This window comes from Triturus cristatus, chromosome 3_1 (assembly GCF_964204655.1).
Source record: "Triturus cristatus chromosome 3_1, aTriCri1.1, whole genome shotgun sequence".
Lineage (NCBI taxonomy): Eukaryota > Metazoa > Chordata > Amphibia > Caudata > Salamandridae > Triturus > Triturus cristatus.
The window spans coordinates 189,614,466-189,628,766 of NC_140583.1; the positions used below are offsets into that span (position 1 = coordinate 189,614,466).

Consider the following 14,301-nt stretch of genomic DNA (forward strand, 5'->3'; position numbering starts at 1 on the left):
AAAGCCAACCAAAGGAATAGCAATGGGTAGGCTCTAAACCCCCTCTAAGTAAACAAAAATGTCTTACAAGCAACAGTGTATGCAAGGTATCAGGCAAGATTTAAAAAAACAACTAGTTTGTGCAAGCCTTAAAGAACTAACCGCCTACCCGCTGATTCTACATGCGGTTTCAGACTTCCCTTCCATCCTCCTCTGCTACTGTGGCTAGATGTAAACAATGATACAATGTTAGATAAGTTCCCTCAAACTAGCTAGGTGCAAGGGACCACACACTGCAGAGTGGTATAGAACGCAACAAATGATTGTTGCTACAATTTAATATGACATCCATTATCAGGAGATGGAACAGATTTAGAACTTTAGAAATGTTGAAGTGCTATGCTAAACGGCTACTACATTGGTACTTCGCGCTCTGTAATTACTAATTGGGACAGTAAATAGTTTAAAATCTAGCGGTGTCTAAACAAAGTGGATCCACAATTACCATTAAACGGAACCTCTCTTTGTACAATTGACATTAAATAAACAGATGCTTCTATAGGTGTCAGCTTATGTGATCTTACCTTAATAATTTCCGTTTTCTCTGTGCTGCAGAAGTCATTGCCATATATGATGGTTTCTCTTTTACTGTGCCGGGATTACATGGCAATGGTGGAAGCACAAGTCTATAAAACAAAACAAAAATGACTTCAGAGGTTTACCAGTGTGATCAATACATTTTATGAAAAGTACTTAAAAAGGGAACATACGATTCGAAAAGAAATACCTTTACTTTGGCCACCAAACCGAAGCGTTCCCATTCAAACATTAGTAATGTCAAGTCAATGTATAAGACTGATTCACTCTATAAATTAAAATACATTATTGTATGGGAAGAGTTAGGTTTTAAACTGCTGTACATACGGAAATGCACTAAACATATTTTATCTGGGAATTAATCTTCCCTAAGACTTACAGTGAACAATTCTGGACCGGAGGAAAAAGCGGATCCTGTATATTAACTAAATAACAGTATTTTAAGTCCCACAACAACAGTGTTCACGTCAAGAGACTCCTCCTATGACAGGCAGCACCAGACAATCTACCACTGAATTATATAACTAAAACACACACAACTCAGAGTGTTCTGCACACAGCCCTCGGCTACGCTTCATCACTTCACCCCAAATTATTATTCTTACCTCTCTACAGAGGGAGAGAGTAAGGGGAAGAAAAAGCTAAAATGGAGAGGAAGAAATAGTGATAACAAGAGAGAAAGTGAAATGCATTTCGAGAAAGTGATACATTTTCAGGAGTACCACACATAGCATTTACCCATTAAAATGACCACATAAATGTTAATGCTACGCTACAGCAAAAATCACTTAAAAATTACACTGGCATCGGCATGACGGTAGAGCACAGCATATGCCAAAGAAGAGCCTTGGGTAGTTTGCTGCAAATCTGTTCAGTAGTTTTAGAGAAGTGTGGAAATTCAATGCCTTTTTTTGCAGGAAAAATGAAGTTTGTGAAGCAGGATACATGAACCAGTTTGAATGGAAATATGTTAATTTCCCACTGACATTTCCAAAAGCGAAAGCAAAAAATCATTCAACTAGCCAGGGCACAAAGTACTACATAAAAAATATGAGACCTCAAACTCAGATGGGGGGGGAAGGAGTACTGGGCATGATCAAAAAGGGCTAGGATACGGGGCACAGTGTGTTTGTAGTCAATGTCTCCACCCTGTGTCGGTCATGCCCAGCTGTTAATGGGACAGGGCATACCTAAAAGCTATATGACAAAAAGGTCTGTGGAAATCTATATGACAGAAAGTTCTGTGGAAAGATATAGGACAGAAAGTTCTGTGGAAAGATATATGACAGAATGTTCTGTGGAAAGATATATGACAGAATGTTCTGTGGAAGGCTATATGACAGAAAGTTCTGTGGACATGGTGTGGCAGATGACCAAATCAGAAATTGGGAAGGAACATGGTATCTATGACATTTGTTAATGGTTAGATAGAGAGATCCCTTTTGCCTATTGTAAACTACACATGTGTTTTTTGATTTACTCTCTTTTCTGAACCTTTACTGATCAAATTGCTTCCTCCCTCATGTGGTGTTGTTTCAGTGGACCAGTGACAGATTCCAGTTAAAGGCACAATAGTGAAGTGAGCATGGCCTGATACAATCCAGGCCAGATAGTTGGCGATGTATAAGTGCAGATGGTACAGATCTGAGCCAGGAACCGAAAACATGTTAAATAATGTCTCACAAGCTAAGGTTTTCAAATATAGTAAACAAAAAAGGAACTACGCGATGTTCCTAAATAATGTGGTGAATTTTCATTCTTTAGTTTTTCTCCCTTGCTGGTGCAGCCAGTGCTGTGTATCGCTAGTCTCTTGAGCTACAAAGCCAATGAGCTTGTGTGGATGCATCTGCACTCAAGTGTGTGGTACAGAGCCCTGAGAAAACTTTAGGTGGCATTTCCAGCACCCCCTAAACAACTTGTTGTTCTCTACTGATGAAGGAATGAATCCAGGAACAAGTCTCTAGAGCAGTACAGGACATGCTGCACTAACAAGGGTGAAAAATTAAAGACTACAACTAAAGTAAGTGTTATCGTGCATTGCATTTGCCATGATGCATTAGGGCAAATTGAGACCTGGGATGTGAGGTAGTGTGCTCCCACCATCCTTCTGTTCGAAAAACTATGGTACAGCTCTTTATAATCTCAAATCCGATTATCTTTATTTGTGCATCTGACGTCTAAGAGCCCCACTCATCATCTATTTGCAAAATACCAGCATCACATGCTTTATGCGACAATTTGAAATTCTTCTTCGAGTTCGAGATTCAGAACATGAATATATGTATATATATATATATCCACATTAAAAAAATCTCCCAGCTGCCTTGTCGATCCCCATGTCTGCCCCCTGTAATTTCTTCAACCGTGGATGCTGCTCTTCCTTCTCTACTGGAAGTGAAGTATAGATAACTAGGTTTCTTCACAAATGTACATCGGACTCTCTAAGTGATATTTGATTGGTTTCAATCCTGCACTATTTTACTCTTTCAGTTACTCAATGACTATCATAAAGATATCGCTATGGCTCACCTCCAGCTGAATGGAAAGCAGGAGTTCTCACTCCCTTGCCAAAAGAGTAGACTGCACTGTTGTCAAAAAAGCATCATCCAATCACACTGCTCTCTGCCTCTGGCATGTTAATTGAAAAAGATATAGCAATGTAATTGTCGCTTATCTGGAAGAAGATAACATCTTGCATCCTTAACAGCTTTGGATTTCATCCAGGTAGGGATAAAGAGAACACCCTGGCAATTGCTGTGGATTAACTGAGAACTATTATTGATGGCAAATATGTAGTGGAAGTGATATTGCTGAACCTCTCTGCCACATTCAAAACCATACACCATGCAATCTTGATGGACAGGCTTGGAGAAATGCTCATTTCTGACACAAAGGAACTGAATTCCCCCTGCCGCCCGCCTGCGCCTCATCCCTGGTGGCCCAGAGGTGAGCCGAGCCGTAAGTATCTGTCTGCCCGCTCTGTCCCGTTTTGCTTGTCTGCTATTCTATGTTAATCGGTCATGTATTGCACTGTTTTTCATTCTTATTTTATTCTGCTCTATTGTTGTATCATACTGTCTGAAGTCTGCCCCTGCTGTTGTACTACATTTGTATTTCGTTTTCCGCCAGTTTTCCCTGTAGCCCTCCCTAACCTTCACCATGCCCGCCGCTGCGTCTCCTGCGGCCCCACCCCCTCATTCGCTCCAGGCCCGCCTTCCACCTGCTCCTCCCTCCCTCCTCCCCTTCTTATGGCGGCCGCTGTGAGCCAAAAGGCAAGCCTGTCTGCGCCCAACGCCAGACCCCCTGGTCCTCGTGCACGCCACAACACCTGCCGCCAGCACCCTACACGCACTCAACACCAGCAGATCATACACCTGCATCCGGGCCACCCTAAAGCGCACCCAAGGACACTTATCCTGCCGGAGCTGCAGCTTCACCAGCCTCCGGGCCGCCACCTCGTCCACCGGGGTAGGACGCAACCACCTCAGATGCATACTACTCAACACCCGCTCCGCCCGCAAGCACGCCATCGAACTCTGGGACCTACTCGACTCTTCCTCCCCAGAAGTCGCCTTCCTGACGGAGACCGGGATGAACCCCTCCTCGGCACCAGACATCGCCATAGCCATCCCAGATGGCTAAAAGATCACCCGCAGAGACCACACCAATGGAGCAGGAGGAGGAATCGCCATCATCCACAGAAACACCCTCAGAATCTTGACCAGCACCGACGACACCCTAAGCGCCGCCTAACACCTGCACTTCCAGATACACATCGACCCCAACACCACCCTTAGAGGAACCCTCATCTACGGACCCCCGGACCCCGGCCACAGTTCAGCGACTCCATCACAGACTTCATCAGCACGCACGCCCTTGCATCCACGGACTACATCCTCCTCTGAGACCTGAACGACAACTCCACCACCCTTCTCACCAACCTCGGACTCAAACAGCTCGTCACGACTCCCACCCACGCCGCCGGACACACGCTCCCCCCATCTTCTCTGCCAGCAACCACCTGACCTTCAGCCACACCACCGAACTCCACTGGACCAACTACCGCTGCATCCACTTCACTGATTAGAAACTCACCACGCAACACCACACACAACAGCCCCCCCCGCCGCAGCCGGAGCAAAATCACCGAAGACCAGCTTATTACCACCCTTGCCAGAAACCCACAAACGGACACCGCCGACACCGACACAGCCGCCCGCAACCTTAGGCAATGGATCGACGACTGCGCCAACAATCTCGCCCCGATCAGGAAACCCTCAAACAGGCGCAACGACAGAAAAGCCATCTGGTTCACCGCCGACCTACAGGCATTCAAGCAGACCTTCCGAAGACTCAAGAAGAAGTGGCACCATGAACAGACGCCAGACAGCAATGCAGTCCACAAGAGCGCCATCCGAAGACACCACCAACTCATCCGAACAGCCAACAACACACACAATAGCAAAGAGCTCTTAAACATCGTGATAGAACTCTCCAACCCCAGCTCCAACGACATCCTGCCATCACAAGACCTCTGCGACCCCCTAGCCAACTTCTTCCACCGCAAGATCGCAGACATCCAGCTTCAACAACCAGGCCCCCTCCCACCCCCCCCCGACACCTCCGACTCACCACCCCCCAGCCACACCGACCCCCTGCTATCCTAGACCCACGTCAACGACACCATCAAAATCATGAACACCATCCACTCCGGCTCATTGTCAGACCCCTGCCCACCCCACATCTTCAACAAAGCAAGTTCCACCATCGCACCCCATCTTCGCAAGATCATCAACAACTCCTTCGAGACCGCCACCTTCCCGGAGAGCTGGAAGCACGCCGAGATCAACGCCTTACTCAAGAAACCCAAAGAGGACCCAAAGGACCTCAAGAACTTCCGGCCCATCTCCCTACTCCCGCTCCCGGCGAAAGTCATTGATAAGATTGTCAACAGGCAACTGACCTCCTTCCTCGAAGAGAACATCATCCTGGACCTGTCCCAATCTGGATTCCGCAGCACCCACAGCAACGAAACAGCCCTCATCGCCGCCACCGATGACATCAGGACCCTGCTGGACAACAGAGAAACGGCGGCCCTCATCCTCCTGGACCTTTCGGCCGCCTTCGACACCGTCTGCCACCACACCCTTTGCACACGCCTCCACAATGCAGGGATCCGTGACAAAGCCTTGGACTGGACCACCTCCTTCCTCACAGGCAGAACCCAGAGTGTTCGCCTCCCTCCATTCCGATCTAAAGACACCAAGATCATCTGCGGCATACCCCAAGGGTCGTCCCTCAGCCCGACACTCTTCAACGTTTACATGGCACCGCTCGCCAACATCGTCCGATAGCACAACCTCAACATCATCTCATATGCCGACGACACACAGCTGATCCTCTCCCTCACCAAAGCCCCCACCACTGCCAAAACCATCCTCCACGAAGGAATGAAGGCCGTCGCCGAATGGATGAAGAACAGCCGCCTGAAACTGAACTCGGACAAGATGGAGGTCCTCATCCTCGCCTGGGACGACTCCTGGTGGCCGGCCGTGCTGGGAGCTGCACCATCGCCCACCGACCACGCACGCAACCTGGAGTTCATCCTGGACTCATCTCGGTCAATGACCCAACAAGTCAACGCCGTCGCCTCCTCCTGCTTCAACACCCTCCGCATGCTCCGCAAGATCTACGGATGGATCCCCACCGGAATAAGGAGGATGATCATCCAGGCCTTCGTCAGCAGCAGACTGGACTACGGCCACGCCCTCTACGCGGGAACCTCGGCCAAACTCCAGAAAACGACTACAACGCATACAGAACACCTCTGCATGCCTCATCCTCGACATCCCCCGCCACATCCGCATCACACCCCACTTGAGAACTGCACTGGCTCCCCGTCAACAAGAGGATCACCTTCAAGCTCCTCACCCACGCTCACAATGCACTCCACAAGACCGGACCAGCATACCTCAACGAGCGACTCACCTTCTACACCCCGAACCGCCAGCTTTGCTCCACTGATCTCGCCTCCGTCCCCTGCATCCGACGAGCAACCGCCGGCGGTAGATCATTCTCCCACCTCGCTGCCAAGACATGGAACGCCCTCCCCATCCACCTGCGGCAGACCCAGGACCTGCGGACCTTCAGGAGACTCCTCAAGACCTGGCTGTTCGAGCAGTAGCAGCACCCCTCAGCGCATTGAGACCCTCACGGGTGAGTAGTGCACTGTACAAATGCATTGATTAATCGATTGATTGATTGAATTCTTCTTTAAAGATCATTCCAAGTGTCTTACCTTCCCTCTTTTTCGATCTAACAATCAGTATGGAGTTTAAGATCATCGCTGTCCCTCTACCCGTTTTTCAATATATCTGCAAGACTAGGATGCTTACCTGCAGGAGTGGAGAGGGGGATTATCAGGTAACCTTACCAGCAAGAAATAGTTTTGTTTCCTGCTCCCTGATGACTTTTGGATGCACATGCTACATAAGGCCTCAGACATCATTTGCAGATGTTGTGGGGATCTAAGCGGGATTTCTTCTTTCAACAAGGATAGGGCTTGAAGCCTGAGACCATAGAAGGTATAATGTGACCTAATCTGCATCATTTAAACATGGAGGTGTTAAGTAAACACAGAAGAATAACTCCGACGAGACTCAGGTGAGCTTGGAAAAACTGGCTCCGAAGCCAACGTGCTATATATGTAGCCTGTTACATCACTTCCTCGACAAGATGAAACTGCAAATGGAGTTGCATTGGGTTACCGACAGCAGGAGAAAGCATAAGGTGCAATTAACAATGCTTTTAGCAAAGGTTGTAAAAAGCTGTCAGCAAATAAAGACCATGTAACTCTTCAATCGAAAGTTCATAACCGATATGCATTTGCAACCTAAACCGAGTCAAAACCACAACCTATCATGTCTCTGTCCTTGTCCCACAATGACTAACTAAGGTTTCTACAACTACTGATGGCAATTTTCGATGCAAGAGAAGTGGCTCAAAGTTGGAAGCACCTGCAGATTTACATTTTCTGTCATTTTTACTCTTTTCTGAAGGAATCTCTGGCTGATGTACTATGCACCTGCCACAGCTTTAAGAGGCAAAGACTTTTAGTGGCAGTTCTTCCGCTAAGATGGAGAAGCATCGTCTCACTGCCTTGAAGCAGCAAAAGAAAAGGAAAAAATAAAATGATAATAACGTAACGTTATTATCATTTTATTTTGTCCTCCTGCTACGGCAGCTTGCGTGAGGGGGCAGGGCTGCAGAGCAGGGGAGGCGTGGTCGAATCCTCCTAAGCACGCAATGACTGTTTGGCTGGCCCTATTTGGGCCGCCCCAAATAGTCATATGCACTTTCCCTGTTCTCCATGCACTCTGCATTACAGCCTGCATGGAGAACATGCCCACCCCTCCAGCCCCCGGCTGAGCGCTGTCCCGGCGTTCAGACCAATCACAACGCTGCATTGCAGCATTTTGACTGGCTGCGGGGAACGTGGAGCCCTGCTGCTTCCTGCTTCTCCTAAGAAGCCAGGAAGACGACACAGGAGAGTTGGCGGCGGCTGACCAGCTGGCAGGCCGGGAGGGAGTTTTTTTTTTTTTTAACCCAATTCCCCCCCGCCCCTTCCCCACTACCCGCCCCACTGTAGCCGCCGGGAATGAAGACATTATTGGCTAAAGCCAATATTTAGATAACTGAATATCCTGTGACATTAATCACTGCTTCCAGGTCAAGGATAGCAGACTGACCACTAGTTTTGTGAAGTTCATGGGCACTAGCCAAGAAATCAGATTGTAAGAGAGCCGTGGAAGAAAAGATATGTATGAACCTGTATTCAGACATAATGCACTTTACATCTGGTTCCCTGTGTTCCAATCCTCCTTGAGGTGAACGTGTGTGCTTTCCTGCTAGGATCACTTATATATAAACAATGGCACTCAATATTTTATTAAGAACTGATTGATTTTACTCTACCATTGAATGCAATTTTAACAGTGATTTTCAGTCGTACAGAATGCATTTTAAATGAGGAAACAAGCATTAGGAATCCTAATCCCGCATCTCTTTGCTTTGCCTCACAATTTAGATACATCCTGGCAAGTTGCGTTAATTCGTTTTCTGGGCCTCAAAGATGCTCAGGACACACTAGATTTTAAACGTAGGCGATCAGGGAGACTTATGTGTGCATTCCAAATGATAATGGGCCGTAAAAGCATCACTTTTGCATTGATGGAAACATCTATCCAGATATGTACCTTACCAAAGTTTTATGGAAGTATAACAAATATCGACTCGCTTTCTTCTTTATACTGTATAGAGCTTATATTCAAGGAAAAGGTTTTTTTAAAAGCTTTCAAATGCATTTTGCACAAGACAACTTGAAGAATGCCCTTTTAGAGATGAAAGTGTGATTGTAAAACTATCTTATAGTGTATGTGTTATTACAAGTATTGAGGAATGTATGTTTTTAACCATTGGAATGGTTTTAATTAACTATGAAATAGAGATTTTTCTATTTTTTTTTTTTTTTTTTTAAACACTGGTGTGTTATATATCAAGAGGCAATTAATTACACACAAACATATGTATAACAATATATCCCCACAAATAAGTTCACCAGTGCTGCAGATACTTTTTGGTGGGTGCCCGGTCCCTAAACTCAATTAAATATCGCAATTTCCTGAAAAGGAGGAGTTGACAGGCACAAACGGGTTACTTTGAGTTCTTCTTTTAATCAAAAGAACAAAAACAAATGCGTTTCGGCATGTGCGTTTCGGCATGTGCCTTTCACAGTGCTCAATAAAAAAAAGAACCAGTTAAGATCAAAAACATGAATTTCACTGAATTCTCATTTTAACAAAATCAACAACCGGCTTACCCTGCAATCATATTCATGATTGTGAGTTTCAGCAGCGGCTATCTCAACCCCTTAGCTGCTAGGCCTTTTACCCACTGTGCTAAGCATTTTTTTTTGGCTATTTGGGGGTAGTTCACACTAGGCCCCCATAGGTTTTTGTCCACATAAGGTATTCATGCCACATTTGCATGATGTCCTTCCAACATCCTGGGGATTCTAAAGGTACCCTGAGTTTGTGGATTCCCATGGAGGGGACCGAGAAATTAGCCAAAACACAGCTACATTTTGGGTTTTTGGGGAAAAATGTGCTGCAGAAAAAACGTTTTTGTTCCCCTGTAAATGGGACATAATAGCCTATGTTTTGTGCTTTCAACCTCCTTCCAGTTAGTGGTAGAAATGGGTGAGAAAGCAATAATGGATCTCGTTAAGCTATTCATTTCTGAAAAGTAGACAAAAGTCTGAGTTCAGCAAGGGGTAATTTGTGTAGATCCATCAAGGTTTTCCTATAGAAACTAACAGTTGAAATAAAAACATGTTGAAATTGAGTTGAAAAAAAAACCCAGCTAATTGTGGCAACGTTTTCACCTGTAACTTCTGCAGGGATATATAGGACTTGTAGGTTGAACAAGAACCAGAGTTACCCAGAGCCAATAATTGAGCTGCGCCTTGCAATGGTTAATTCATTTTGTACCGGGTATATAGCAATTCATGTGGTAAAATATAAAGGAGTGAAAAATAGGTAACAAGGAAACCAATGTATTTTCTAGATGGGAACCAAAATATAGAGTTTAGAAGCAGTGGTTATTTGCACATCTCCGAAATTGTGGGTACACGTATTAGCATGTGAATTAGAGGACATTTTTCAAAATTACTTTTTTTTTTTTACACACTGTTACATTTGGAAGGCAGAAATGCATAGAAAGTCAATAAGCAATAACACTTGTTCTACTATTCTATGTTTCCCCAAGTATGATAAAAATGGTTCCTCACTTGTGTGGGTAAGCCTAGTGCCCGCGACAGAAAACGGCCCAAAATGCAACTTGGGAACATCACATTTTTCCAGTGAAAACTTCATTTCTTTGCTACTTTTTAAGGTGTGTTCCCACTTTAAACAGTAAATATAGATCTTTGTCTAGACAGCGGTCTCCCTTCAAACTCATATCAACTCCTTAATAATATTCACTTGGAAACTTGACATAATTACTCGAGGTAACACTGGCTCTGCAACAAGCAATAATTATACAAAGTAAACTATGTGGAGCAGTTGAAATTCAATAGTACTGACTGAAATAATGGTTCCCCGAACACTCTAAGCAATCTAACACGTTTAATGAATGGCATCAGCATTACTCAAGAGGTGACTCAGTCCATATCAGGAGTCACTGTGTTCCTGAATCTTACTTAAGTCTAAATAAGACCCCTCAGTACCGAGAGCCTAGAGGCTGATTTTCCTGTTTGATGAAGGTGTTGAAGCTTTCATGAACTGTATTATCGTGAGGTTGGTCCAGTTAATGCCCAAATTGGTTCCAACAGATAAAGCTGAATTTATTAGTGAATTACAACGTGAAACAATAAAAAGCAAGTATTCTAGTTGATTGATGGTAATAAAGATAATGCTGCCATTCTGTCATCACTAGATGCTGAAAAGGCATTCAAAAATGTAGACTGGGCAATCACAGAGACCATCATGTTTTGGACAAGGTTTGGCAACTATTTTGTGAAATGGGTGTTAAAGAGCTACATACCCCTCTGTAGCTCTGGCCAGGGATGATGAACATTCGTCAATATTGGGGTAGGTGGCTAAGGATATGCCTGCATCACTACGGTTGAGAAGTGAGACTAGGGGAGAACTTTTGCAAACTGCTGATGTCCTTAGGTTCCAGAAGCACCACCTATGTTTTATTCTGATTCAGTTTTACTCCCGCTCCTCACTAATGGATGATCTCTGTGAGGCTTGAGGCATGTTTGGTGATGGATTCATACACTATACGATAGATTGGGCAAGGGAAGAAACTGATAAAGCTGGACCTTTTAGACACCAAAGGCTCCTGGTAATCAAAAGAACAATACACTTTCAGTAATATTCACCATTTGTAATATTGGGTATTGTCTGTGAACGTTCAATAAAAATGTACAGAAGCCTAAAATGTGACTCTTCCTTTGGTCTGCAGGATTAGACCAGCTTCACAGCAGGGCACTTGAGGATTACATCTTGAACAGGCCCGCCAGAAAGACCATCTCTACTGGAACAGTAGTACTCCCTTTCACTTGCCAGAAGTGTTCTGAATTACAGACTGACTAGATATACAAGAAAAAGATCCCTGACAAGACAATCATAGCACATTACCCTACTTGTGTTCTCCTGCCTAATTTCAACGAGGTTGAGAGCTTCACTGAAAGCAAGAAGGCAATCTGTAAGAAAAGTCCAGTTTAATGGGTTGATGTGTGTTTCTTGCAAGTGGGCAAAAAAGTAAGTCGTGTTAGTGAAAGCTTTGGGGTTGCCTACTATGTGTGCCTTCTCGTTTGTGACAATTGCAATGACTTCGGAAACTGTGATCATTTCTCAGTTGCCCATTACCATGGTGGGATGAAGTTTATATACCTCTCCTGAGGCCCCAGTATTTGTGCGGAAAATATGTTTTTTAAAAAGCATAAAACCTGCAACCTAGGGCTGTTGCATTGCTCTTATGAATGAGTTAGAACTTCAAATTAAGTCAATTGTGCTGTGATGTAAAACGAGTTAATTCCATGTCAACGTGTGGTAATGTCACAATTAATTTCCAGAGGAAAGTCCAGTGGTGGTAGTACTTACTTTGGTGCTGTCTGTAAACAGTGATCTGACAATGTAAATGTTGCATTCATGGCATCTGGAGTGTATACAATAGGGAGAAGATCTTTAGTAAGAGAATCTTCAAGTTTGTGGCTTTGAGGTTGGTTTTCTGCCTCCTGCTCATCTCTCACAATGGGAGAGCCAATTAATTTCCGCCTGATCCGCTTCTGGGGTGGGGAGACACACTCAATAGCTCCAACGTTTACATTTTCCTTTAGTTCTTCAAATACTGCACCTATTTAACAAGACAATGGTTAATAAAAAAATGTTAGTAAGGAATTCAAATGTCACCAAAAAAAAACAAAAAAAAGATATTATTTAGATACTCAAAGAAGTAGCCCTTTGTAGGGGGACAGAGTAGAAAGATTTTTTTTAAATTATATGCACAATACATTAAAACTGTAGCTGTACAAAATTCCAACATTGGGCACATTTCCCAAGCCCCCATAACACAATTAGGACTGGATATACCATAGAAAATGTTGCAGTAGGTTCAATGAGGCGTAATATTTTTCCGGAAGACAACTATATGTACGTTCTCTGGACCCTTCCTATATGATGCATCAGACCATATGGCAGTTTTCTTCTCAACACGGTAAGCGAACGACCCTATTAGCCCCATTTTAACCTGCTACACAGAAGGATGCAAGGTGTCACCTTTCATTTAGAGTAAATCAAAGGGTAAGTTAAGAGTGTTTTTTATCCTCTTTTGAAAGTGTGCTCGAGTTTCATTCTTGCCACTTAATCTCCGCGTTCGTGCTCTACGTGCAAATCCAGTTGGAAACATCTGACCCATACAGGTGCTACATAAGTACCCAGCACCTGCCATGGCTTTTTGCTTTTCTTTCATGCAGGGCATTCCAGAACAGCCCGACAGAATACAGAGGCAGAGTTTTTGTTTTCTCAAACTGGCACCTAATATGATTTGCTTAGCTAAATCTATGCCTTAGCAATTAGGCCTCTCATATGCAAAGGGGTTGTCAATAGCCCAGGCGGCTCTCCAGGTAAAAGTGTAGAGAAGCTGTACCCAAGTCACAACTTTTACCGATTTTGCAGCGAAATTCCTATAATGAATCAGCATGGAGTGAAACAATGTAAGTAATGTAGGCTTTATCCCCGTCATACATCATGGAGTGACAAATAGCAGTGAACTAGTGCCGAGGTTCATTCCTTCTTTTATGCCGAAACCCTGCAGCTTCTGAGTCCGGCATTAAGTAAAGGTGTATTCAATACAAAGAGGAACATGAACTTGTTTCCTCCTTCTGAAGACGGTAGATGACTGTCAACTACTGGTGTATTAAACCTGCTATAAAATCACGATGGTGATGTGATTGAGGATACATGTATATTTATTTAATTCATTTGTATACACCCAATACAAAACCAAGATGTAAAGGCCAATTTCAGATCACATGTCAAAAGTCTCTCACCTGCTCCCTTGATTATACATCCCTATTTTCGATATCCCTGCTTGTTTTACCATCAGATGCTGTTTAGTTTAAGCTATCAGCTCCAATAAAACAAAGGTTACAAATGAACTGATCACAAAAACCTCTACAAGCAATTGCATTTCTTTTGTGGCTCACTTGCACTGCACACCCAAATAATAATTCTGCGTTATGTATGGCTCCTCAGACATCATAATTTCTTCCTCTGCAAGCAGGAAAGACCCACAAATCTCAACTAAGCCAGACTCACAGTGATTCAGTCTATAACGTAGAGATGTTTTCCAGCCAACTTTGGGTGTTGGAGTATTATCTAGACTTTAGGCATACAGTGTTGAGACTTTCGAAAGTTACCCTATCTAGATTTTGTCAATGGACCTTCGGTCTTCAGTTTCTCAAAAACATCTACGAAGAAATGTTTTCCCTAGAGGAACAACGCTAGTAAGAACATACCTATGGTATCTCAGCGGGAAGAAATCTGTTGTTTTCAGCAGGTCTCCTATACCGTCAGGTGGTTTCGTAAATACTTTATGCATGTGTGGATTTATTCCATTAGCTGGCATATAGAGCATAAGCCCCATATATGTTTTTGT

General features: G+C 44.2%; 1 protein-coding gene across 1 annotated transcript in view; it reads right to left on the reverse strand.

Moving 5' to 3' along the window:
• LOC146859903 (kinesin-like protein KIF18A) overlaps positions 1-14,301 on the reverse strand; it is a 391,179-nt gene that overhangs the window by 62,413 nt on the left and 314,465 nt on the right. The window contains exons 15-16 of the mRNA XM_085643641.1: positions 12,246-12,498; positions 564-665 (exon numbers count right to left, since the gene is read on the reverse strand). Of these exons, the coding sequence (XP_085499767.1) occupies positions 564-665; positions 12,246-12,498 (355 nt within the window). The remainder of the gene's footprint in view (positions 1-563; positions 666-12,245; positions 12,499-14,301) is intronic.